Raw genomic sequence first — 27413 nt, 5'->3', positions numbered from 1 at the left:
AATTCAGCATGACATTTTACATGGTGGAGGGGATGTATGTTTACAGAATACCTAAGTGAGCTAATTTTACTAATTCCCACTCATTCTCTCACAGACTTCATTCACTGACTGTCTCATGCCCACATGCCCACAAGCACCAAGACATCAGTGCTCATGTGGTTTGTCCAGGAGCACCTGTGGGTGACAGAGAGGAAAGGCAACACCAGCAGTCAAGTCCTTATCATGTCTCTGGGAATCTTTTCTTCTGGTGACAGCAAACCTGACTTTGGACAACTCTTTTATGCCCCGTACAAGTCAGTAGCTGTTACAGGAAGGTCCTATGCTTCAGAGTCTCACTCATGGTAGACTCCATGCTCTGATTTAGGTGCATACTCATCGTGACATTTTTACCTTGCTCTGGGAATTCCAGGATTTCCATATTATTCCATCACACTGAAATAACTTTTGAATGCTTTCTTCATAATGCAAGAGCCCCTTTAAATCTGGTGTACAGGCCTTTGGAAAAGAGTAAAAGTCCTGGAAAAAGAAATGTCATTTGAACATTTTAAGGAAAATAATTACACGAAACAAACAAGCTACATGAAACAGATTAAATAGCTTTTATATTACAAATCTATGCTGTGAAAACTCTTCAAGGGCTGAATTGTTAATTTATCTGTGTATTGGTTAAACTCAGTTTTGGAGTAGGAAGGGTTAGGCTGCGGATCTCAGAGGTGTTAAATCATTTTGGAAACAGCGTGACTGAAAACAGATGGTGAAAATGCCTATGAAACAAAAGGTTTCATACCTGATGTCTTGAGCTTCGTTCAGATGCCAGTTCTGCCTTATCAGCTTGTGGGATTTCTGTCTTCCTAGAGGAGATGACATTTATCTGTGGTTGTGCCTGATTAATTACTGACACTCGAGCCTTCTTGTTTGCTTTAGCTGATGAGGTGTCATCCTCTATTTTAAGTGATACCATCCCGTGATACTTCATTTTACAGTATCACACACACAAGGAGAACAGGAGAGGGAAAAGAGGGTTAGCACATACAAGCAACTCTTAAATAAACTAAATAATAATAATAATAATTTTAAAAAAGAATTATAATACAAATTGTTGCAAATCAAGGGAAAGTGACAAAGAAAAAGAAAAATACATAGAAAAATAACGTATTGGTCATAATGAATTATTAAGACTGATAAAGGCAGGAAAGAACAGAATGAGAAAGAAATCATAGAGATATCTGAGCAATACTCATAATATTCTTACTCTGAAAACCACATCAGTTCCATTTCTAAATACAGATGAAGGATGAACCTGAAAAAGGTAGAATAGCAGAATGAAATGGGCATATTCATGCATTACAGAAACAAAAAATTCTTTCTTTTTCAGAATGGAAGCTGATCACCTCTGAAAACAGCCATTAAAAATCACACATTACAAGTGTGTTTACAAACATATTCCATTAATTTTTAAGATCACTATAGCAGAATTTTACTAAACCACCTAGCTAAACCAGTACAGCTTAAGCAGGAAAATCAATGGGCAAGTTTTAAGTGACAGTTCCCTGTTTAAGTTAACAGTATTTTCAGGTTTAAAATTCAGAACCAGATTCACAGCTTCTATAAATTTGCCTGGCTCCAGTGACTTCTTTCTTCTAACTGACCCATAATTTAGACAAGATTAGAAGCTGCATAGTTGCTGAAGGTGCTTGATGCATGTTTCCTTCCCCAACTTTGTTTTTCTTTTTCTCTTGCATACGTGGATCTTCAAAATCAGGATTATTTTTTTTTCCTTGCAGTATTTTTAAATAGCTCTCAGGTCTGACTCAGAGCAAGCTTAGGTAGTTTATGGTTATCGTATGGTCAATACTCCTACCTGAGCAGGATCACTAGAAGAATATGACAACTAAATGAAGGTATCACATCCCAATAAATTCATAAATCAGTCCATCACTGCACTACGGAAATGTCTTACTATTCTGCCATTTCCAGCCACTCTCAGCCTGGTCCTTGATCGATTCGCCAAGCTGTGTTCCTGCTGTGGGTCCCCTCCATGCTCTCTCATCCCTTCGGAAGGAGGCGGTGGGATCCCTTCCAAAGGAGCATTGCCAGGCCTGGAAGGTGATGAGGAGCCCGAGGAAACTGGAAACAGTGTGCCTCTCCCCCAGAAGTCATGCTTGCTTTGGCCAAAAGAATGGGAATAGCTGCACTGACCTGAAAGGATAAAAAATGGCAGATGGTCAGTTCTAACTGTATGAGCAGATAACTGGCCACGTTGACATGGGCACATAAACAGCTTGTCATTAAAAGTTGGATGATTTTTTCACTTGATGTGGTTGATTTGCTGTCTGCTCAGTCATCCTCATTTGCGAGGTTTGCTATGACTATGATAGCAACTACTACCTGTGTATGTATGTTTTAATATGTAATGCATCTGTCCACCCACAGATCAGAATTTCAGCCAGGCATCTTCTGAAAATACCTGTTTTCATGCATAGTTTGGGATTTGGAGTGTTGCTTTTTAGTCATGGATAGACAGGTATCTTTAACCAGTGTTGGTGATACTTCCATTATGCCCAGACAATTTTCTCTTCAGAAATCCAGGACACTATTGTTCCTACAAACTAATTGTGTCAATTAACTCCTGATTTACATTATGAATGTTAAAGAGAAAACAGATTTGAAATTTTAAACGGAATTTTTGTAAAATGAAACCTAATACATTGCAACACAAATATTTAAAAGACGGTTTCACTAAGCACCAGAAGATAAAACACTCTTCAGCTTTCAGAGGACTCAACTGCTTTGCTAATTATTTCTATTTTTTTACAATTGCTTCTTTATTGGTGTGATTTTAGGCACACCGCATTTGATCACTGAAAACCACAATAATAATGCAGACATAAAAGTCTAAACGCTGTAATGATCACTGCTGTGTGCTGTGATGTTGTGGACTGCATTTGTTAAGCATTAGAAGACGCATTGCTAAGAGCTGGGTTTAGTTATTAGGTTTCTTTTTTGAGATGAAAATAAATCTTTTTCAGAGGTATGCAACAACTGTTGAACAATAACTGGGAAAAAAAATTCTAATGGACATAAAAAACTTTTTTTTTCCACTTTCATAGATGAGAACTGAACTCGTGTTGTTATGAAAAGTGGTTTCTTTCCTTGCACTCTTCTCATTTTGTACTCGTTGCTTTCTCCATGCTGTGTTTCCTAAGAGGATGCTTATGATTGTGTGAGAGAATAAAGGCTCTGCAACTGTCAAACCTGTTTTCTCTAAAAAGAAATTAAGCATTTTGATCTGAAGGTGAGTGTTAGGAAGAACTTGTGCTTGAAAATAAGCAGCTATCCAGCCAAGATTGTCCCACCTTCTTAATGATGAAGATCAAAAGAGAATACCTCCTTTTGAGTCCAAAATTTTCACTACAGCTTTTGTCCGTGTGCCAAGAACAGCATTCACAGGGGAGTTCAAAACTACTTCAAAGACTTCATCATCTTCCTCTAATCCGTCATAGGTAATTGCTATATTCCACATCTTGGTTGACATTCCTAACAGAAATAAACATTTTAATTACTCTTTAACTGCTATTTCAATCAATCGGGATGTCAAAGAAATATATTAATTAACATGTCTGCAGCTAGAATGGAGTAGCTGGTGTATGCTATTGTGCTCCTACCAACTGACTGGACTCCTGCTGTTCTTCCAAATAACATTAAGTTCAAATTTGTTCCTGGGCAATTACGATTCAGTTCAAGTGCACACTCTGTAACAACAAGCTGCTGTAGATGTGCAAAATGACACAATACATAGATTTAGGACTTCCATTGCAGTTTTCAAGAGAAAATATATCATATGCTTTTTACCTTGAAAACTTAATTTTAGAGATGGAATTTAAATACCTGCAAATGGATCAAAGACTACGTTAGATTGAAGTACAACCAGATTTTATATTTGGTTACAAAATTTTTACTTGGTTGCTTTCGTTTACTGGGTAACTTCAGGCTTGCATTATGGGAATGAGAAAAGATCATTCCAAGACAATAAACTAAGCTGGTTATTACCTGAAAGGCTACAAAATTTGTTCAGAAAAAGTCAGAGGCAGCAGGACAGAAACAGATCTTAACATACATGTTGCTGTCAGCAGAACATCTTGGGAACTGCTTCTGCATCACAAAGTCAGTGCTAACATCCAAAATGAGTATCAAAGATACATGTGCAACATTGTCAAAAAAACCTCTACATCCTTATGACACTGCATAACCTCTATTTCCTTGCTCCTTTCCAGTATGAATCATCTAGCTAAGAGAAGCTGTCAGTACAAACAGACCCATAAACTTGGGTAGGGTCTTCTGCTCCTTTCCATGACAATTTATTAATTGCAGTCTAATGTGCCAACCAGTCCAGTCAATTAGCATAGTTGAGGTGTGTTTTTAAAACAAACCTGTCAGCCTTACTAAATAATTAATAAATACTTCTAATTAGTGAATATCAAACATCCTGAATTTAGAACTAAGAAACTGATGCCTTGAATGTAATAGTCTGGAGGGTCCTTCCCTAAAGTTAAGCTTAAGCAAAGGACTTTTGAAGACAGCCACAGAAAAAAGATTGTGTGAGGGAGCACAGCTGGCTTAACTGAGAAACTGGCCAGAAAAGGGGAACAGTGTGCATCTCTCCTGTCCGCATTCACACTTAATTTTCATGTGGCTTACCACCATATGCAGAAGGACAATAACGATAGCTGCAAACTGTCCCATGCTTGGAGAATCTGCATGGACCAGCAGAAAAGGAAAATTCTAGTAAAGGGCCTTGCACTAAGAATCTCTTTGCAACAATCTTGAGCCATTTCAGTCCACAGGCTCGTAAGCTTGACTGTATAGTACATTAGAGGAAAGAGCTGAAATCCTGGGTCAGCACAGTATGAAGGACTTTTTAGACTGATCGCTCAGATCATTTTTCCATCTTCTAATTTAAAACTAAAAAAAAAAAAAAAAAGTAATGCTAGATAAAGGGTCTCAGAGAGTGGCTCTGGTTTCAGAGGTTTCATGTGTGTTCCAGAAACACTGGAAACTAGGACAGATTTCCACCTTTCCACCCAGTTTTGGTTTTCAGCTGTCTGCTGGGTGTCCTCCCTTATCCACCTCTGAAAACTAACAAGCAGTTGCTCATTTTACACCTTTATATAAAATTTGCCTTTCTCAAGACTGGCTGTAGTGGCAGATTTCCAAAGCAATCAGATTTGTGACTACAAGTTTTCCTATGTGATAGGCAAGCAAAGCTGGAATTTATCCATGGGATGCAATGCTACATAATCTCTGTAGCATGCAATGCCTTTTTTTTTTTTTTTTCAAAATAAAAATCTTAAGTCCTAAAGTAAAAATCCCCAGGCTTTGGCTGGAACTGACTTATTGTATTCCCCGTATCTGTTTTTCAAATGCAGGTGAGTACTTAGACTAATTTTTACCATCAAATACATGCCATTTATTTCAGCTTTTCACAGTTGATATACTTTGTCTCCTCTGTAGTCAGGCTTGTGATTTTCTGCTATTGAAATCTTACTGCTGGCAGTCTTGGGATAACCTCTGCTGGCATTGTAGACAACATCATGGCAGGCCTGTGTGGACCCCATTTTCTAAACTCATATAAATCCTGGACTATGCCAACAGGATGTGTTCCAAAAAACCTCAGACTTGCATATGCAAAGGAAGTGATTATGATAGCAAATAGGTTTTCATTCCCAGGTAATCTATTTATATGGGCAAACCCAAGTTTTTCAGGTGAAGCTGAATTTCTGTATGGTAAATTGTGAAACTTGCACCTGGACTGTTTTTTCCCTAGACTCAAGGAGATAACCAAAGCATAATAATAATAAATTGTGCAGAACAGAGGAAGTTTTTTTTCAGTATTTTCACATTCATATTAATTTTTACTATTGATTGTCTCCCAGCCAAAAAAATCAAGCTCATTTTGATAATACAGTTACTATCATTTCTTGCTATTTACAGCCTCAGTCAAGGTCAGACTGCCGTTACGGTTACAGTGCAAGCAGAGATGAGGTCTGACAATTTTCAGGTTCTTTTGCACTTTGCTGGTCTTGGATACCTTGCATAAATTAAGTTTTACTCAGTTTTGTCTAAATTTGACGAGCATCCTGGGCTTTACCTATTATGTCTTAAATCTTTAAAGCATCTCACAGCTCAGCTCAGGTTGAGTCCTCCCCAGCCTAGCTGTAGGGAGATTAGGAGACATAATTTCAGCACTTCTGATACTTTAAGAACTAATGTAAAGGGACTGTATGTCATCTCACCCTAAGTAATAAGGATACTGATTCACAAAGGAAGCCCACCGTACTTCCAGAAAATGAGCCCAAGTGTCTTTAATTCTATTCAGCTGCTCTAGCTACAGATACGTAATAGGTTTCACTCTCCAAAATGAGGTTGCACACTTTCAAAACCAGTGAATTAATTTTATAATTATTCAGTGCAATGGTTCATACCTGGATCAAACTGAACAAGCTTGGAGGGAGTCACTGTAAAGTCCTTTCCCAGCACAGCAGAAATTTCATTGACCTGAGAAGAAATCAAACAGTAAATGCCATGCTGTGACCTTTTTCACCAAACCACTGCATCCTGCTGTGTGCTGAAGCTATCGTGTGCCTCTCCATGGGGTCTCCAAAAGACATGCCTACCCTTACATGTGCTTAGGCTGAAAAAAAAAGATAAGGGCCTAGAGAATAAACCTTGTGATGTGCAACTGTCATTCTGTCCTTGCTCATGGTTTAAAACTCATAATCAAAAAAATTTGCTCATCTTAAAAATTTGCCTCACCCTCTGTCAAACTGCTACTTGGCAGCATCAGATAACACTGCTCTTCACCATGCCAGGCGACCCAGCCATACCTGGGTCCTGGACAGGCACATCCTGGCATCCTGGAAGAGCAGCAGCAGCCTGGCCACGTTTGCCTATTTAGCTGTTTGTGAGGTCTTGGAGGAAGCCTTTGCATGCAGAGCTGTCTGTCAACTCCAAAGACTTTTTGGGATAGGCATGAACACCTACATACATAGGTATGGGGACTCCAGTGATTTTTCATAGGAGACCAGCAAAGGACACCAGCTTCCATACTGCATTCTTGATGCTGGGATCAATTTCACTGGTCTTTTTTAGCTGAGTGACAACCAGAGCAGAGCCACGGAAGTCTGTGAAGGATAGGGCAGGATGGCCCCTGATCAAGTCAGTAGCAAAATTCCCACTGACTTCTGTGGAAGAAAAATCAAAACTATGTTTCCAATTAGGGCTATAATCCTGAGAAACTGTGAGGGAAACTTTTAGTATTTTTCTAGCAAGGGGAGCTGGTAAAATCCTGGAATTTCTGTTTTATGAGCAAAGATAAAATTCGTGAAGGCAAGTTGCACAAACCCTGCTTTACAAAATTATAACCTGCAGCTTTCAGTCTAATTTTTTTGACATAAGACAGAGACTGTTACTGAAGATATGGGGGGTTCCTTGGGCTTTTTCCTAGGCTGATGGCAGTGGGGGGAGAAATGGGGGAGGCTGCCATGATTGTGGAGTTAAAGGTCCCATAGCTCCTGGGTTCTTCCAGCCTAAGCAGGGACATGAGAAGTCCCACGACCCCGGGTTGCCCAAAGCCTGGGTTTTAAAGTGGCAAATCCTGGAAACCCAGCTTCTGAACATAGTCACAGAGGAAACAGCCTGCTCTGTCACAGAAGGTCATCAAAACTGAAATACTGCTCAAAACCTTTGGTTAATCAGCATTTTTACTTAAAGCTCAGAAAGTTGTTTCAGAAACTTTTCAATTATCTGTGCTAGGCACAGGACAATGGTTGAAGGGCAATGCCCTGGTAAGTTTGGTTTGAATTGCATGGCCTCTTTGCCGATTACTGAAATACCTTTTAAATCTGAGGAGGAAATTAACAGGGCCCACTATTTATTTATTATTAAGTTTCCAGTTAGGAGCTTGGCTTTTAGCTTTACCTTCAGAGCAATAAAGGCAGACTCTGCAGAGTGTCCTGCCCTGGTGATTTTCAGAGACACTACTCCCACGCTCTCACACACTTCATATTCAGTCTGTTGCATTTCAATCCGAGACCACCGTAGCTCCAGCCTGTGGGAGAGGAGGGAAAGCCCATGTGAAGCAAAGCCGCCTCCCCTGCTGTCCCCATCCCCTGCTGCTCCAAGCTGCAGTGAGGAGCCATTTCTCTCCGGACTGCTGATTTAGCCAATACACAGACTGAGCCTTTGTTTCCCAATCAACACATTTGTGTGATTTGACTGATTAGAAAGAGGGAGAGGCAGTTAATAAATATTCCGGTCGAGCCCTGGTCTACCCCAAACCAAGCCTGAACCTTGTTTCAGAACCAGAGGGGTTCTGCAGCAACTTTGAGAAGAGCAGAGATTGTCCATAACACTAAATAGGCCAAGGCAAGCTATCACTGTTTCTTCCTGGTTCCCTTTAATCCTGTAGTTTTATTTTACTCTCACTCCCTGGTCTTTTCTCTGCAATACCCTTCTTTCTTCCCACCTTCCTTCACCTATCCTCTAACTGTCCTCTAGTGTACAGGGCACGTTCTAGGATTTCACTGCCTCTGTGTGAGTGGTGTCCCCAAGCCCGTTACTTCAGTACTCTGTGCTTCACTCTTCAGCCATAGAAGTGGCTGAGTCCAGGTGTCTCATACACTGAATTTCAGCAGTGTTTATAGGGGATGTGACTGAACCTCGGGTGATTGCATGCTGCACAGAGTAGCAAACAAAGATCTCACCTTTTTAAAAGATGTGATAAAAATTAGTGAGAGTCAGAGGAATGAAAGAGAGCAGAAAGAAGGAAAATGAGCTGTGCTACTTACAAAACAATTTGAACTTTTCCAAAACTTCTAAACCTTTCAAGGTTGGCTAGCTCTAACACCAGTGAAAGTTTCCTCCTGTCCTCTTATATCCTCCAATACTCATTTTGTGGGCAACCCATTTAGAAGCCAATTTGCTTTATTTTTGCTAAAGAGGATGCATGTACCAGATGTAGTCCAGCAGCATTCAGATAAAAGCTGAGATTCAATTTTAATAATATCAACATGCAAATCAAACTTGTATGTTGAACCAGTGACCATTAGGTGATAAATTGTTTTGTAAAAAAAACCTCTCACAAGCTTTTAAATCCAATATTAAAAATAATATTTTTTCCTTAAAAGCTAAATTCCCCTTTGTTCTGAGATCCAGTGAAGCTAACAGATAAATTCTACTTCTCTGAAACTCCTATTTTCCATACAGAAAGTACTTTCTCTTTGCGTTCTTCATAAAGCTGTGTTATGCATTGCTATTTATATACAAGAAGCCGCACTTCCCCATTAGGAGTGGCAGCATTTTAATGGTAGTTTTAATATCAGTGCATCTGTGAGCCAGCACAGTGCAGCTGGGAAGTGCTCAGGCTGGCTGTGTTCAGATCTGTTTGCGTATGGGGACATCTTTAGGCACAGCATGTAACGGCCAAAACATTGTCCCCAGCTCTGCTCAGTCCCTGTCCTTCCTCTAGCGTGCAGGGAAGTGCTCCGCAGAGGAGCCTGGCCCTTGGAGCCAGCTCTCTGCTCCTTTTCCTGGTTTGTGAGTAGCCAGTTTAGCCCAGGAAAATAGCATTAGTTAATTTTCTCAGTTACTTCTGCTTAAGTAAATTGGTTGAACATTCAGCCCTCTTCTCAGAAATGAAGAGAAACGTTGACCCTGCTGTAGAGCTACTTCTACTTTTGGCCTTTATCATCAAAGCACATTTCAGTCGATACCCCAGTCTCTTAATTTTTGTACATGAGGCTTATATGTCACAAGGAAATTTTGACAATGTGTGTCGTGGTTTAACCCAGGACAATATGCCTAATATAAATTTAGGCAGTGGATGACAAAGAAGGTGCTGTGTGCCCTCCACCTTCTTTCAGAGCTCTTTTGCAGAAGTGTGGCTCTCATAGCTTTTACTGCTTGAGAGCATCCCCTCCACTGTGCTCTCAAGCTTGTGAAAAAAAAATGTTGCCATCAGCACAGGGCAAGAGTGACCTCCAGCTGCAGGAGCATGTACATGAAGCATCAGTCCCGTCCCTCAGCATGCATTATCTCAGATCTCCAAATGGCCAACTGCCACTTAGAGTAAACTCCATTATGTTTTTCTGTGAGGCCCCAAAGGCCCTTGAGAACTGTGCCTCAGTCTAACCTAGAGCTAGCCCTTTGTATTTCACCTCCCTGAGGAGAAGAAAACTTCTTTACTATTCAGCAAAACAAGTGGCAGTTTGAGTCATAGCTATGTTCATCTCTGCATGGCTTCAAGCCCAGCATGGATTCCTTAGCCCAGGGGGGTGGCACACACAGCGTGCCACAGCACACACCACTGAGGGTCGGAGCTACCTTTGGGGCACTGCAGAGTTTCCACTGGCATCTGTGACCTGAAACTCCAAGTTGTCTGAATTCACTTCCTGTGACGGATTGATGACATAAAGTATGGTTTTGCTGTTTAAATCCTTTTGGCTGAACCTTTCCTGAATAAATCCACCTGGGAAAGAAAAGAAACATTCAGGTGAATCAAAAGCCTGTTAATAAGAACCACATAGCTCATATAGACTGCTTTCAACTTTTCTTTTTGTTGAACACTTAGAAAATATGAAATTACAGAAATGTGGTTTTATAGCTAAACAGCAACATCCTAGCTCGTTATAAACCCCAGCCAGTTTCTTCCCATGTGACATGTTTACCAGATGGCCAAGTTCAATATTCCTCTTTTTTTTTTTTTCTTGACACAAACAAAAAATAATTTCTCAGTGGCAGGTATCAAAAATCATCTCTAACTCCTTGAGGATTCATGATGAGCATGAGACTTGGGTTTTCATGCAGAAGCTTTCTTACTACATTCAAACCTTGCCCAAAGTTAGCTAAGAAACTTTGTTTTCTTCTATCAAGCAAACATTAACAGGGTAGATTTTGGAATCTGGTCTGGTATGTCCTAAAATACAGAGTTTATAGAAGACAGCACCTGTTGTTACATTTTCCAGGTAGCCATAATGAGGACCTCGTAAAATCTTAAAAATTATTTTGTCATCTTCTGTATTAGGGTCAGATGCCTTCAGGGACCTGGAAGTAATATAGATCCCGTAATTGCCATTCTTCAGCAGTTCCACTTCAGAAAAGCAATGGAGATGAATAATTTTTGGTGCCATTTTGTCCAAATGATCCACCTAAATCAAAGTTAGACAAATGTTTATTCATTTTACAGCATCAGATTATTCTCTGTCCTACTTTTGCTAAAAGCACAGTAGCCCGCTCAGGGTGGCAATAGCCACTTTGACTTGCAGTCTGCTCCAAAAGAAATCTGATCTCCAGTTACTACTTTCCATGAGAGGTTTCCAAGCCCAGATTACCCAGTAGCTTGCTGCATGCAGCAAGATACAGCACACACTGGGGAGGGCAACACAAATTGTGTACCTCTGCCCTGATGTCCCACACTCCCCATAGTCCTTCTCCTTTTTAATGTAATTTTCTTCATAGCAAATGAAAACTCCAGCAAAGGTTTCTCACCTCTGTTTTACAATAACAAGCATGGAAACCTAAGGATTATGTCATAGTCATAGACCTGGCCAATATGTCTCCTCAAATCTGTGCCACCCTTCACAACTGATGAATCCTCTAGCACTCTGCAATGGTTGTTGCTGTTTCTAGATCTCATCTTCTGCTGAAACGGCACACCTCACTCATCCTATAACTTCAAAATTTGTCATCAGGAAAAGCTACGAGGCTCTTCGTTAGTATCAGTGTTTTGAAACGCACAGAATTTTGACATACAATGCAACCAGGCCTGCTTTGCATACTGAAACATGCCAGATAGATATATACAAGAAGTCATAGCAAAGGTATGTAAGCCTATGAGACAGTGGGAAAAACTTGAAAATGAAGGAAATGGGAACAGTAAGATCCTAGCAAAAGAAGGAAGAATCAGAGCAGGCATCTTACAAAGACTCCCAGAAGCAAGACAGGCTGTTCAGTTGTGGGAGCAAAGTGGCTGTAATTCAAGATTCCTCACATGAAGATCAACAGTCATCCTAGTATCCCTCACATGCAAATCAGGGGGTCAGGGTACCAAGTGGGAAAGCAGAGCAAGAGGAAGTTCATTCCTTGCCATAGCTGGGCTCAACTTTAGGGTTGAGATTTCTGTGTAAAATATTTTAGCAAGTATAAGTATGTACTTGCTTATATCTCTATAAGCAAGATGTCTTTATTCTCTTAAATACAGTCTCTCTCTTTGCACTCTATAAAATTCTTTGCCCGAGTAATGCGTTGTGGCAAGCAGTTAATTCTCCAGGTCAATTATTCATGGAACACAGAAAGCAAACATTTTAGCTGATAAATACCTCATTTAAATCATAGCCTGCAGCAAGTACCAGTTCTCATCAAAATTACTACATTTTTCAACTTATCATGCTATATATCTCTTTTAAGTAGGCCTGTGGCCACACTTGCCTGAATGGTGAATGCCACTGGCTCGATCTGCACCCTCCCATTCACGATGAAGCCTTGATTAGTCCTATCTGTTGCAACAAATGTAAATTTGTCAATGTGGGAATCCCCACCTCGGTGCTTGTATGCAACATCCCTGTTGTCCACATCTTGCTGGGTGAAATTGTACTGCAGTAGCACAGCCCCTCGATAATAAAGATGACCATATTCAGGGAGCTGAGCCAAGAGGAAGGTAAGGTTTTCTTTGGCAGTGTCTGGATCTGAAAGCTGCAGGACATCAGGAGAAAGGAGTGCCATAGCGCCTTCCACTAATCTTAACACCATGTTCCTAGATAGCATGGGCAAAGCTTGGTCGACTGCTTCCAAAGAGATCATGAATGTCCCATGCTTAGTCTTCAATCCATTGCTGATGATGAATCTGGCAAAGAGAGGCAAGGTAGTCTTCAGCATGTGTTCTTGATTCACCAAGTACTGAAATGAAATGATAATACACACCTTTACTACAGGACTTGCCTGTGTTGGTACTGCAGAAGCAGCAGAGCTGGTCTGAGCTCAAACCCAGATTGTGAGTGGGGTGAATATATAACTTAAAAAACATGAAAGCAGATGGCCAGGTATATGGCAAGAGTTACAATGCATCTGCAGAAATCTGAGTAGATGCCAGAGGAATGGCTTTGAGGATGTGCACATCAGTCTCAGCAGTCATAACAGAGCTGATCTAATCTTCTAGCTCAGATACAGATGGAGCAGATCTAAAATGGCGGGCAGGCTGGGGGTCTTATTGTACCCTCTGGCATACCTACTTGTTTGAACATATCCTCAAGTATATCTTCACTTGGCTACCTGGCAGTGGCAACTGCCAGTGGAAGTGCTGGCTTTGTCTACAACTTACAGAAAGAGGTGTGTGAAGTGCATGGTCTGCCTGGACAATGTTGGGTTTTTTTTCACTGTTACAAGCCTTTTGTACCCAATAGCCCCAAAACTACCTAAAAAAGCAAGCTGGAAAAAGATCCATCTTTATCATACTTCACGGGTTTGTTTAGACACTAAATGTATCTGTAAATTTCTGTACATTCAGAGGAACTGATTTATGTTTCTTTACAAAACTCAAATAAGGTTTTGCTGAAATATTAAAATTCTGTGGGAGATACTGGGCAGAACTATACAAGTTGCTAGGATAATTTTAAAAATGTAGATGTCTGTACCATGTGTTTATCAAAGGGTCAGATCTGTAAAGTTCTTATTCCATGCTGGGAATTTCTATTAATAGCAGCATAGTTTCTTACAATTCTCCCTCAAGCAGTAATATTTTTTAGATATACTAAAGATTTGATTATGCTCTACAGTTGAATTTTCTTTCCTAAACATGAGAAAGATAAAGGTGCCCAAGGCTGGAGAGAAAATCTGTTGGAAGCCTACCAGCCGGGTATGGGCTTTTGCCATACAAGTGCAGCATGTTCTGCAGAAAAGTATTATCAAATTTAGTTGTGGATAAAAATAAAGAGAAAACCAATCTTTTAGTCTTCAAAATTCATCCTAGCTTTCATTGTCAAGATTATTACTTAAGTATTTTTTTCTGAAAGCAATTACATCGCACATTGTCATGCCTGTAACAAAAACTTGTATATGAAACTAAAAATTGCTTTGAAAATGTCTCCTGATCCTTTGTGCCCCACCATCATATAGCATGTAAGAGTTACCTTACTACAGAAGTTTCTGTGGTTATGCTGTATAGTACATGCAAAGCATCTTGGAGAGTGGTTTTCACCAAGGTGAGTTCTGACTGAGCCAGAGCAGAGTCTGTTCTGCAAACAAATTTGCTTGTGGTAGACTATTCACATTCCCTGACCTTCCTTTTTCTCCCACCCTCCAATACCCAGTGCTTCAAATGCATATACAATTACATTTATGCAGTTATTGTGTATGGGACAGTGTCATGGGATGGTTGTTTCAGACAATATGAGAGTCAGCCTAGCTGGCAGCTTTCCACCTAGCGTGCTTCCACTATACATAAGTGAAATGGGGACTGGTTGACATTTAGATTATCTGCCTCCTATTGCTTTCTTGACTGCAGACCTCAAAGAAGTATTTAAATAACTACAGGGTCAGAACCTGGCCTATTGTCGTGTGCCTTGAAAGTAAGTGACCTTCAGTAGGTCATGGAGTAGCTTACTGTGTCACACAGACTGTCCATCTAAAACTCCTCACTGACTTCACCAATTCTGGATGATTAGGGCTTGATCAACTTGTAAGCTGGCAGGATGCCATGAAACAGATGGGAATGAGCATAGGCAGACCAGGGACTATATAGCAGTTAGAAATATGTTTACTGAGGATGGTATTCCCAGCTGGGAACCTAGAGACATCTGTCTGCACTGACCTAATGCTGTTGTGCCAATGGTAAAAGTGTTGTGCTATTAGTAATCTAGCTGAAATCAAATACAGAACTGGAACAATCACAATAAATACTATGCTAAGGAAAAAAAAAAAAAAGCAAAACACATTCAGTCAAGACCTTAACCATCTCTCAAAAAGTCTGGAAGACTGCAGCAGAAGTGAGTTCTTTTGATGGCTGTAAAATCATTTGGATGATGTCTCAAACAATATTTAAGGGAAAGACTTAGATAATTAAGTTCATGAAACTGAAAATTTGTCCAGTCTTCTACAGAATACCAAATACAAGCAAACCTCCTGGTTACATACATCAGACTGAAATTTACGATGCAAATGTTGTACACCACTTGATTTCACAGGTGATGAAGCTGCCTGTGTCCAAGATGTCCTTTTTTCTGCACTTTGGGAGATTTTGGTTGTTTATTTCTGGTTTACGGCTGCTTAATCTTTTCCTTAGGAATGGAGAGCAGCCAATATTCTCACTCTGATGAAATTTAGAGGACAACTCTCAGGCACAGTTAGGAGGACATGTTGCATGGTTTGATTTCACCATTACCAACATTTCCTGCTTTCTGCAGTTTGATGGCAACAGAGTTGGCTGTAGGACCTACCATCTGTCATGGCATTTAAAAGATAAAAATGGAATCATAAATAGTGCCAGCTCATTACAAAATCGAGCCAGCGTGTCAAAATGGAGGACATTAACATGTTCTTTTAGTATCCTGCTGCCAGCATCTGATGTCAGGTTGCTAATTACTTGAAGTCATCTGTCCAAACAAGCACTGCCAAATCTTTCTTCCAGGCCAGCAGCACCAAACAATACAGGCAAATTTATGTCTGAAGGAAGTACTTCAGTGGAAAGTAAAAATCTGATCAGTTAATCCCCCCCCCCCCTCAATTACCCATATAATTAATGTAACCATTTCTTGTTTAAATAATAATAATAATATTCTGCCACAATATTTATATGTCTACACAAAGCCAAATTCTTTTCCAAATGATAACATCAAGCAACATCAATTATTGTGATTAAAATAGTTATTGAATATCAATATTTATTAAAGCATCATAACCTTACTTTTATAAGGCTGACTTTCTGGTTTGGTTCTTAGACATTGGCCTAAACAGAAGACATTCGGTTTATCCACATGCACAGTTTCCCTAGAATTGTTTGGTCTGCTTTCATTAGTGTGGTACAGAAGTCATAGTGATGCAAGCCACTCCTATGCTGCCCAACCTAGGGTTGGCATGACTGCAACATTACTGTCTAAGTTAATTCTAATTTTGGTCATAGTGTTTCACAGTTGAGAAACATAAAGCCAGAGAATATCTGTTCACTTTTTCTGTTATGACTACAAGTGGATCAGACAAATCTCCTAACTAGAACTTCCACCACACTGAATTTAGTGGAAGGAATAGTTTAAAATATTTCAACTGAGGAAAGCCCCCAAATTACTTTTGGCTTAACTCTAGATAATGTCTCCTAAGCTGCCTCGGTGTCATAGGGAGGCTTATTTGATGTATCTATGCCCCACTTGCTTGACTTCCCTGCAAAAAAGCTCTCAAACTGGATGATGCAACATGTTCTTGAATCTTTATCATGCATCATGGAAAATACCATTCAGATCAGGAATCTATTCATGAGAGAGTGTAAAAAGGGTTCTCTTCTGAATTGCAGATCTTAGGTGCTAAGTCCTTTGTTTTTCTTAGTCACAAATTGAAAAACAATGAGCTTTTATTTTTGTGGGGAAAAATGGAATTTTACAGAAAGTCCATTTTCTGTCAAAAGCTGTTTTCAGGGGAAATTGCCAATGCTAGCAAGAAGTTAGCATTCTTCCTTTAGAAACATTTTCCTTATTTCTGAGCTTTTTTTTTCCCTGACTTTTCTCTCTTTTACAAAACTGTCCCTGAGACTTTGAGCAACAATACATCTACTCTGTCTTCATCTGATGATAACTCATTACATCATTCCACTCTATAACCAAGAGAGGTTCATTTAAGAACAAAATAAGGAAATATTAACTTCAGGAGTACACGTCTAAGCTGTCTAAGCTGGTCTACGGAGAAGGTTCAGAACCAGGTGAAAGTAAACTTAAATATCACTAGGCTGCTGTACTGGGCCTATAGGTAACCAGGTTTACCCCCAAAATCCAATTGTCTACGTGAATTTTGGAGCTATTGTGGTGTCAGAATGGGTAAGTGGACTGGTTTTCAGTGTGTTCAAGAACGACTTATGGATTCAAAAGGCCTGGAACTGAATGAATATGATAAATAAGAATAGACAAGAAAGCAGTTACTTAATACCTGGATGGACCAGTTTTACTACATCCAGCTATAGCAAGAAACCAAAGGAAAATTCCACAAAGTATGTTCTTAGTCCTTCCTCCCTTCTTAAATCTTAACAGCTGTGCATGTTTGAGTGCTATAATAATATTGAAGCTAGTATCACTGAGTGAATGTGTCTCTGGCTACGGTTTCAGCATCAATTAGAAAATGCATTTATTACCAAAGCAGTCACAACTATGTGTATTATAGTAGAAATATCTTTGCTATATAAATATTGAGAATTCCCACAGAGATACCACCTCTTTTTAATAATTTGTTTAGGGTTTTTGTTTGTTTGTTTTGTGTTGTATGTTTTTTTAAAAAATCCAAGGCAAAAAGTTTGGGGTGTGGGATGTTATGCCTTACCTGAATATATCTTCAGGGACAACTGCATTTGTGTTATGAACATAGCAGACTATCTGTCTTGCTATATCCATTTGACTGAAGCTTGTAATGGGGATGCCAGGGTAGCTGACATACTCTATTTGTCCGTACTGGGGTGGAGAGGTTATCACATAGAGGAGTTCCTCTGGTTTGTCAGTACCGTCCAGTGCAAGGAGGACATCGGTTGTAATGTAGCCCCGATCTCCTTTTGGCACGCGAAGAGGTTTTATGGAAACAGCAATGTCTCCTGCAAGATAGACAAAAAAACACTAAAATAGTTGAATTGTAAGTTGATCTCTTATGCATTATTTAGCCACATACAAGCCATCATCAGTAGAAAAATCATAGAACTGTAGTATTATAGGAAATTTAGGCTGGAAAGGACTTCAGGATATCTCCAGTCCAGCCTTCTGCTCAAAGCAGGATCAGCCACGAGATAAGACATAAACAGGCTGCTCAGGGCTTTATCCCATCAGAGCTTGAAAACTGCCAAGGATGGTGACAGCACAACTTCTCTGAACACTTGTTCCAATCTTGTCAGGTTAACTTGGTCTAATTTAGGTTTCTAATAGGGATGCAATAAAGGAAGAGAGACCATAAGACTAGAGTGCAAACCTGGGAGACAGAGTGGTTTCTGAACAGTGTTTTGCCTACATTATTGCATTCTTGCCATTTTTCTATACTTTGATTTACTCAGGCATAAAGCTAGCTTCAGAAGTATATTTTCAATTCTATTTGAAAAGTAGCTGGGAGTCCTGGGAGGCAAGGTATAACACATTGCCTTAGGCAGAGCCTTTGCAAATCCCAGGATCACTTCTTCACCAGCAGGAACATCAGGGCTCTGGCCAGCAGTGAAATCCAAGCAGGCAGACTTTCAGGATCTGCAGGGAGATTTGCCAAGGGCCTATATAGTGCTCAGGGAAGGATTAGGACATATACTCAGATCATTTTTCTTTCAGAAACAGGTACTGTAAAATGCCAAGTGTGGTAGAGCTTTACCCTTTTCCATGTCCTTTATATTTATGTAGAAGTCCACAGCTGGGGATCTGTTGTACCCATCCCACAGATAAAATGTGAAGCTGTCTTGGTTCTTGGACCCTATGGCTCCTGTATGGACATATCTCACATGGTTCATATCCAGTTCTTCCTGAGTGCACTTCATTCCAGTTTGGAGAGTCATCCAGCCATGGCCTACCTAGAAAAAATAAACATCCTTCATTAAACAGATAGTGTCCCATGCATCCTCCCCAGTTAATTGTATCTCTTTGCAGACTGTTAGTGGCAGCTACCTGGCTTCCCTTCTAAGCAATTGAGTCTTCTGTCATAGTAAGTTTGGAAGAGCATTAAATAGCTGGAGCAGCTATAAGGCTGGAGAAGATACAGTGATCATGAATAAAATGGAGTAAATGGAGTTTAGCCACTTTTACTCCAGGAAATACATTTCTGCACACACCTCAATGAGACACCAACAAGATGAAAATGAAATGGTTCCTGACCCAGCTTGTGTTTTCTATTTCTTAACTTCACAAAACTGCTCTTGGTTCTATCCCAAACCATACCTCAAGGAGTATCAGAAATGAACCTATGGGGAACTTCAGGGAAGCATAGCAATTTAGAGCCCCAGAGGTCCTCTGACAGAAAAATGTGAATTGCCCAATAAAATTTCCTGGTTTTCTGAAGATAGCATAGTACCCTATATGGGACTGACCTGTATATTTGACATTCAGACTAGTAACAGTGTCACTAGCTTTGGAGCAAAGGCTATCAAGGACAGAGAGCTCAAATACATGTTAGTACCCTATCTGTTCAAACTGTCAGACTCCAGCCAGTAGCTGTCTCTCACCCTAGTCTGTGGGACCCCTTTCATTCAAAAGTCTCATGTGATCCACAGGGGTCTTGCAGGCATCCAGCATCAAAATATTTTGCAGGCTCACAGGTCTTAAACACTGATATTTTTTTTCTATTTTCTATTATTTTTCTATTATATAACCATGCAATTAAAAACAGGCATTTTTTCTATCTTTGTTCCTGTGGCTTATCTTTGGTCAAGAGATGGTCATCTCTTTCCTTCCATTTCTAATCTTATTTTCTGCCTTTCCTTTTGCTATATCCTTTCCATCTTCTTCCTTTTTTCCCTTTCTTCCTCCCATACTTTTCTTCTAACTCATGATTTATTACTCAGTCTTTCACACAGATCTCTCTCCATTATTTATGAACCCTGAAGTAACTGAAGTAATGCCTTACTTGTCACTTTTCTTTGATCAAAGACTTCCCCCCTCACCCCCCCACCCCATCCCAGCTTTGATGCTTGGTTTTCCCCCTCCATGGGCTGATTCTCCCAGCTTCTGTCTCCATTGTCACCTCAGATGATCTGCCATGCTTTTCACCCTCCCTCTCCTTCTTTTGAGGATCTGGCCTTTAGTGTCAAAGCCTCTGGGACAGCATCATTTTTTAGTTCAACCACTCTTTCAACAATCAAACTGGACACAGCCATCTACTTCAAAACATGACAGACATTTGGGAGAAAAGGAAGGTGAACTTCATTCTACCCTAAAAAGGGAGAGTTCTTTGCATGCCTGCTTTTTTGTTGAAGTACAAAGACTAACCTTGAGCTGAAGCTGACCGTTTTCTGGAAGTCTTTCAAATAAGTAGTAAATTCTCTCCCTGGGGGTATCTTTATCTTCCGCTGACAGAACAGCACTAGAAATTATTCGAGTTTCACCCATGTTCACCTCTATATCATTTTTCCTGCAAAAATTGAAAGTCATGTATTGATGCAATAAAAGAAAAGTAACCTTTCCAACACATAATTTGTCTGCCAGGAATATGGATTACCAGATACTGACAGAAATGACAACTGCAGAAAGAATGGAAGGAGGGTGCCTATTTCAGTTCAAAATAGAAAAAAAATCAAACAGGGTAGACCGGCTTCTCCTTACACTGGCAAAAAAACAACAAAACAGATACCTACAACAACCTGGGATTTACCATGTCTGTCTTCTTCCCTTGGGCCCTATTCTGCTTACCTTCATACAATTTATAAGAAGAGGACAATGTAAACCAATAGGCTGTATTATACGTTACTGCTACTACAGACCATAGCAATACGGGCTGTAATGAACTGATTGTTCATTAGAGAAAAGACTGTCTTTCAAATGACTAGTCTGTCACTGCTCACCTTAATCTTTAAAGACACTACAGAGACATAACTGACTTCTTCTCTATGCTACCCATTGCAGATTTTTTCCTTGGTTCTTGATTCAGAAAGGTAGGTTAAGGCCACCTGTTCCTTGGCAGAAATGGCTATCACTAGCCACAAATAAAATTTGAGGCATCTCTGGGAAAAAAAAAAAAATCCCACATAGTTTGAAATTCAAGCAGACTCTTGCTCCAGGATGATTCTCAGATCGTGTCTCCTCTGTTTCCATTCTCAGCTAGTAACCATCCTCCAGTTTGCTTCTGCACAGCCTGCTTTATCATTTTGCTGTTAGCTGTCTTATATTTTTGCAGTGTAGCAGTCGAACAGTATTATTAGACTGTATAAAAGTTTCAAGGAGGTTGGAGGGGATTCAGCATATTCACTCACCCCAGGGATGGGATCTGCTTAAGCTAATCTGCCCAGGGGCCATGGAGCAGGTTGGAAAAGGACAGACTCCTTCGGCATTTGGGCAGCTAAGCTCTGGCTGGACACAACTGAGCATGTGCAAGCCATGCTATTTCAAAGGCCAAATACAGACAGATTTTTACAAGAATTGCTAAAGACACAGTCTTCATATGACAGCCCTTGCCTTTGCCAAGCTGCAAGTGCCTGCTCCAAAGCAGAGTGACAGCTGAGATTTCCAAAGAAGAAGTTGTCACAATTATTTACTAATTTTGGAAAACACATTTATTATTCTCAGAAAGAGTGGAAATTTTTTTCCTGAAGTTTCATATTCAAACTGATACAGATATGAGACATAGAAATCTCATGTTTGGCAAAATGAGAAGCAAAGAAAATGGAGTCATATGACAAAGGATAGCAAGTCATAGTAATGACAGATCAAGCAACCTTAATGATTTGCTCATACCAGCAATAAACATGCTGGGACTCTGCAAACAGAAGGACCAGGTGTCTGACCCAAACATTGTATGAGCCAGGAAGAGAAGATTCAAACAAAAAAATAAGTGAAGATAAACACATTTAGCTACACCCTGAATGCTGTCTAATCCCAACTAATTTTTCTGCATAGCAGTTAGTTGTTTAAGTCCTTCTAGCACCCACATGTCTCATCTTGAGAAGAAGCTTCAAGGCAAATGTGTGAGGGCCTTACATTCCCCAAGGGCACTCCTTACTATAGGACAAATCCAAGAGGTGACAGATTGAGTTTTTGGCAATCACTGTGAATAAGACCCGCTGTTTGCCAGCCAAAAACATCCCATCCCAGATTCTTCAGTCTGTTGACCATAGCTAATGGAGATGAGAGCTGAAAATCCCTGGGGGGGGAAAGGTGCCCACAGATCAAAAGGTGAGAAAAAGCTTACAGGTGTTGCCAAATGTTCACCTGTAAAACACTGCAGTGGCATAAGGGAGCCCTTACCCCACAGGAAAGAAGTGTTGGCTGAATGTGGCAGCTAAACCACTTCAATGCCAAACTGAACATGTTTCGTTAAAGCACTACTGCTTAACCGCTGGCAGCATACTACATCTCAGTGGAAGAGTAACAGGCAAGAAGCAGTAATTCATTACAGTGAAATAGCTGTTTTGCAAGTGGATGGCTCACTATGGCTACTGTTCAGCAGAGGAATGGCAAATTATGAGATCTAACATCGCCAGACAAGGCAGCAACAGTTTCTGGATCTAGGTGGGCAAAGCTAAAACCACTTGTCTTCTTGCACTCCATCACCTTCCTTCAGAGAGAAAGGGTAGAAAATGCCATATCAATCTTTATCATGTGATGAACAAATAGGCAATTATCAGTAATTATCACTACATGATGTGAATACATAAACTATACGCTTTATTCTAACTAGAAATGGACTTTCTCTCTTAGCATTATGTGGTGCTTGATAATCTTTCAACTATAAAACCAGCATTTGTTAATGCAGAAAGCTCTACATGGTAAACAAAACATTCAAAATTCACTGCAATGGGAAATTTAGGTCAGATCTGAAGGTAGGCCAAATATCCTGAGGAATCAGAAGTTCCCACTTTTGTGGCAGGCTGCCTAACAGGCTGTGACTCATTTCCAAAATGCAAACTTCAGAGGTTCAGAGCTATACCCCCCAAAGTCTTTGGGCCCCCAGTTCCTCATCTGCCTGCCTGGGGCTGGAAAGCAGCCAGGAGGACAGAGGCCCTGGTACTCTGTGGCAGGTCATCAGCTACAAAATGGGGATCCCAAGGGACAAGTTCCTTGTTAAAATGTCCAGGTTCAGCTCTCTCACAGCCAGCTGCCTATCTGCAAATGGTCTGCCAATTTCTGACCACATCTAATTCATTTATGACTCCTAGTTTTGAACTGTAAGGGAAGTTAGTGTGCACCTTTTCAGAAATTAAATTATGGGTGAGCAATAGTTTTATAATGGAAAAGAAGAGAATCATTAAGCTGAAAATCTTTCCCCCTTGAGGCAAGGAGGCATCAGCTTTGTGGAGTCTCCCATGCCAAAACCCAGAGATGCTTTCAGAGAGGTGTTTCAGACAGGCGGTTGCCTACGGAAAGGGGAAAGCAAAGTAACTGCAGTCAATACCATAGTTGTCAGTGGCCAGCAGAGGTGTGCAAAGATCAGGGCTCTGTGGCAAACATCTTGAAGTAGGTTGTGAAAGACAAAACAAACATGTTCCCCCTACTTTTCTTTTCTCTGTTCTTTTAATATTGAGCAACATTAAAGCATGCCCTTCTTTCACTAAAAATGTTTTTGTTAAACAGGCTGATAGAGACCCACATGGAAACATCTGTATTGACATTTGTCTGTGACTAGTTATGGCATGCTCTCCCCATCAGTCACCAATTTGCTGTTTTGATCACTTTTGGATCATTTTGTCTGAACTTGTCCCTCTGTTAAAGACAGGAACATGTGGCTTACTTGCTCAGCACTGGTTTTTCATCATTAACTGGAATGACCTTTACTGAAATGGTTCTGAGGACTTTATGTTTCCCATCTGATAGCTGGATTTTAAAGCTGTCAGTGAGGTTTTCCGAATTGTCATGCATGTACATCAGCTTCATTCCTATGCAGGGGGCAGGGGAGAGAAAAAAAAAAAGGAGGGGGGGAGGAGAAATGAAAAGAACAAATACATCTGACTCCTGCAAAATCTCTCACATCATTTCACTCTGCTTCCATCACCCATCTTCCATCTCCCCTCCCCACACACCCTGGTCACAGCAAGCTTGTTTCAGCTACCAAAAGATGAGCTTGGGAGCCACTGCTGCTCATTAATCTAACAACTTACTATTGAAACAACCTACTATTGACTCAAAGACACCAACCTGACCTGAGTAAGGAGTGACTCCCTTCACAAAAGAGTGTCTGTCAGTCTGAAAAAGGCACATTTCTTCTCCTCTCCTCATTCCAATTCATTTTAAGAGGGACCACAGAGAGAGTGAGACTATAAGGCAGCACTTTTCCGTGCCTTAAATAATCCTCAGGGAGCTTTAAAGAAGTATTGGGGAGGACAGCTGGCCTTGTGGCTGTGACCATGGACAACCAGAAGAACTCGGCTGGAGGTGGCTTGGCCACCATTGTGGACAGGAAAAAAGAAAAGGCAAGAAATTGGAAGAAAGTAAAGAGGAGGATTTGGGAGAGCTGATGAATATGGGGTGGGGACATGATATTTCTGAAGATTCATATTAGATAGGTAGAGAGAAGGAAAAATCTTTCCTCAGGTTTTGAGGGCTGAACTGCAACCTGCGTGGCAGGATTGAATCCATGTCCCTCTTTATATTGATAGATCCCATATTTCACTGAATGGCCACAGTCTGGAAGAATCCACTATGTTCCTGGCAGCATTAAATACACTTTTTGATTACATGTACTTGAGAGAGCTTTGCTGCTTCAAACCAGGTTAACTGATCATGCTAAGCTATAAAGCCCCAGTTCATACCTTTATAGTTAGGTATATGAAGGTATGATGAAGGTATATATTGCAGCCTTTCAATGTATAAAGGAGGTTTATAGGAAAGATGGAGAGACACTTTTTACGAATACCTGTAGTGACAGTACAAATGGCAAGGGTTTTAAACTGAAAGAGAGTAGGTTTAGATTGGACATAAAGAAAAAATGTTTTACAATAACAATGGTGAGACACCAGAAGAGGTTGCCCAGAGAAGTTGGGGATGCCTCATCACTGGAAGTGTTCAAGGTCATGTTGGATGGGGCTTTGAGCAACCTCGTCTAGTGGAAGGTGTCCCTGCCCATGGCAGGAGGGTTGGACTAGGTGATCCTTGAAGGTCCCTTTCCAAACCAAACCCTTCTGTGATTCTATGATTCTGTGCTCATTTAGAGCAATATTTAACCCCATGATCAGTTAATATGTTTTTAAATTGGTGTCCCTGTCTCTGTTCCAGGTGCTGTCAAACATTTTGAAATCTGTTTGCTGATGTGTTACAATATTCCCCTTATTTTTTTCAGATGGTCTCCCTAGTCATATTACTACCCTTTCTGACATGTAGGCCTCTCAGGGTGATTTTATTGACAGTTCCTAAAATCAGTAGACAATATTAGCATTAAATAGTTTAACTTATATTTCTAAACATTGTCTTGGAAATACACATAAGGCAAGTGAATAAATAAGTGGTGAAGGCACCTTACTGTGCCACCCTGCCTCATTAAAGGAATGAATGACCAATGTCAGAAGAATGCTGCACCTACCATTCCTCAGTAGCTCCATGGAAAAGTCATGAACAAGCAACTCATGCCTGTGGTGGTCATGGTTAATTAGCTGTTTATAGTGTAGAATATCATTGCCATGAACTCCATTAATAAGGAACCCATACCACGGCCTCTGCACAACCCCAAATACCAAACAGTCTTGAGGCACATCCAGATCAACTGCATTGATAACAGAGAGATCCAGCTCTTTCATGTCCCCCTCTTGAACCTGAACATGAAAGAAAAAAATATCCAATTCTTTTACATGAAAAGAAATTATAGGACTTAACATTGTTTCCTAAGTAGGGTATTTGTCGTGGTTTAATCCCAGCCAGCAACTAAGCACCACGCAGCCACTCACTCACTCCCCTCCCCACCCAGTGGGATGTGAGAAGAAATTGGGGAAAGTAAAACTCGTGGCTTGAAATAAGAACTGTTTAATAGAACAGAAAAGAAGAAACTAATAATGATAATGATAACACTAATAAAATGACAACAGTAGTAATAAAAGGATTGGAATGTACAAATGATGCGCAGGGCAATCGCTCACCACCCGCCGACCGACACCCAGCCAGTCCCCGAGCGGCGATTCCCTGCCCCCACTTCCCAGTTCCTGTACTAGATGTGACGTCCCATGGTATGGAATACCCCGTTGGCCAGTTTGGGTCAGGTGCCCTGGCTGTGTCCTGTGCCAACTTCTTGTGCCCCTCCAGCTTTCTCGCAGGCTGGGCATGAGAAGCTGAAAAATCCTTGACTTTAGTCTAAACACTACTGAGCAACAACTGAAAACATCGGTGTGTGATCAGCATTCTTCTCATACTGAACTAAAAAACATAGCACTGTACCAGCTACTAGGAAGACAATTAACTCTATCCCAGCTGAAACCAGGCCAGTATTTTTGCGTATAAGTGTATCTCTTTGTTTCCTCCACCCCTTTCCCAGTAGCCTTTGAACCAGCTACTGATTTCAACCAGTTTAAGAGACATAGAGTAGTAAGTGGTTACAGTGATGAAAGGAGAAGGTGACATAAGGATTTGGTATCAGCCCCAATTAACAAAAAAGTTGTTAGGTAAGTATACTTCATATTCAGTGCTAGGGAATGCACAGAGGAGAAAGCCTTTAAATACATAAATATAGATAAAAATATGGATGCATATAAATTTATGCACATACATGCACTTCCTACTTTACAGTAAGATAAGCTTACACTGCCCTAGCATGGTGGTCACAGAATTATTATTTATATTAAAAGCAGACTTCAGAGAGTGGAGAGTCTATGCCAGGAACATAAAAATCTCTACAAAAAAGTTTATAAAAGCTCCTGAGAAAACAGAAGAAGCATAAAGATATTTCTGCTTTCTAGATGACTTATTTGTTTAAAGAGTTGAGCTTTTTTTTTCACTTAACTGCAAGTTACCAAACAGAGCTGTGCACTGCTCCAATCCCACTGAAGCTCTGTCTTACAGATTTACACGGGATTTATCTGAGCTGTTTCCTGAACTAGGCTGAATTACACAAAGTAAGGGAAAGATGCAGAGGAACAGGTGTCAGAACAATGTTATTATTTATATTAAAGAGTGTTTTCTGGTATAAAATAATTCTATGACAGGCATTTTGATTCTTTCCTTACGGTAATATTCCTTGCTATGAATTCTGGGACTTCATCATTGGTTGGGTTGATCAGCACGAAAAATGGCATCTCTGCTGAGCGATGAAGCCCATCAGTGACATAAAGAACAAAGTGGTCTGCTGTTGGCTCCATTTGCATGTGCCTGGCTTGTACATAGTTTATGTTCAGGGCTTTCAGGTGCTTCAGCTGAAATGAAGCTAGAGATTTCAAAAAGATGATGAGTTAGCACAATCTTTTCTTGCCTTCTGGTCTTACGTATCATTAAAAAATCTGAAACTTTGTCCTTCTTCAAAGGACAAATAACTTCAATTTTGTAAGTTCTTGGTCATTTTGGGGGTGAAAAAGTTACACTGCA

The 27413-nt window shown here is 40.3% G+C and overlaps 1 protein-coding gene across 1 annotated transcript in view; it reads right to left on the bottom strand.

Annotated features, from left to right (window-relative positions):
• Positions 1-27413, bottom strand: part of FREM1 (FRAS1 related extracellular matrix 1) — a 62135-nt gene that overhangs the window by 9676 nt on the left and 25046 nt on the right. The window contains exons 18-33 of the mRNA XM_049794691.1: positions 27059-27255; positions 25429-25657; positions 23644-23788; positions 20190-20331; positions 18583-18778; positions 17566-17830; positions 12484-12898; positions 11003-11204; positions 10381-10525; positions 7978-8107; positions 6483-6555; positions 3388-3537; positions 1961-2199; positions 1253-1300; positions 788-970; positions 391-516 (exon numbers count right to left, since the gene is read on the bottom strand). Of these exons, the coding sequence (XP_049650648.1) occupies positions 391-516; positions 788-970; positions 1253-1300; positions 1961-2199; positions 3388-3537; positions 6483-6555; positions 7978-8107; positions 10381-10525; positions 11003-11204; positions 12484-12898; positions 17566-17830; positions 18583-18778; positions 20190-20331; positions 23644-23788; positions 25429-25657; positions 27059-27255 (2885 nt within the window). The remainder of the gene's footprint in view (positions 1-390; positions 517-787; positions 971-1252; positions 1301-1960; positions 2200-3387; positions 3538-6482; positions 6556-7977; positions 8108-10380; positions 10526-11002; positions 11205-12483; positions 12899-17565; positions 17831-18582; positions 18779-20189; positions 20332-23643; positions 23789-25428; positions 25658-27058; positions 27256-27413) is intronic.

Source organism: Accipiter gentilis, chromosome Z, assembly GCF_929443795.1.
Source record: "Accipiter gentilis chromosome Z, bAccGen1.1, whole genome shotgun sequence".
NCBI lineage: Eukaryota > Metazoa > Chordata > Aves > Accipitriformes > Accipitridae > Astur > Astur gentilis.
This window is presented reverse-complemented; position numbering and strand designations above follow the sequence as displayed.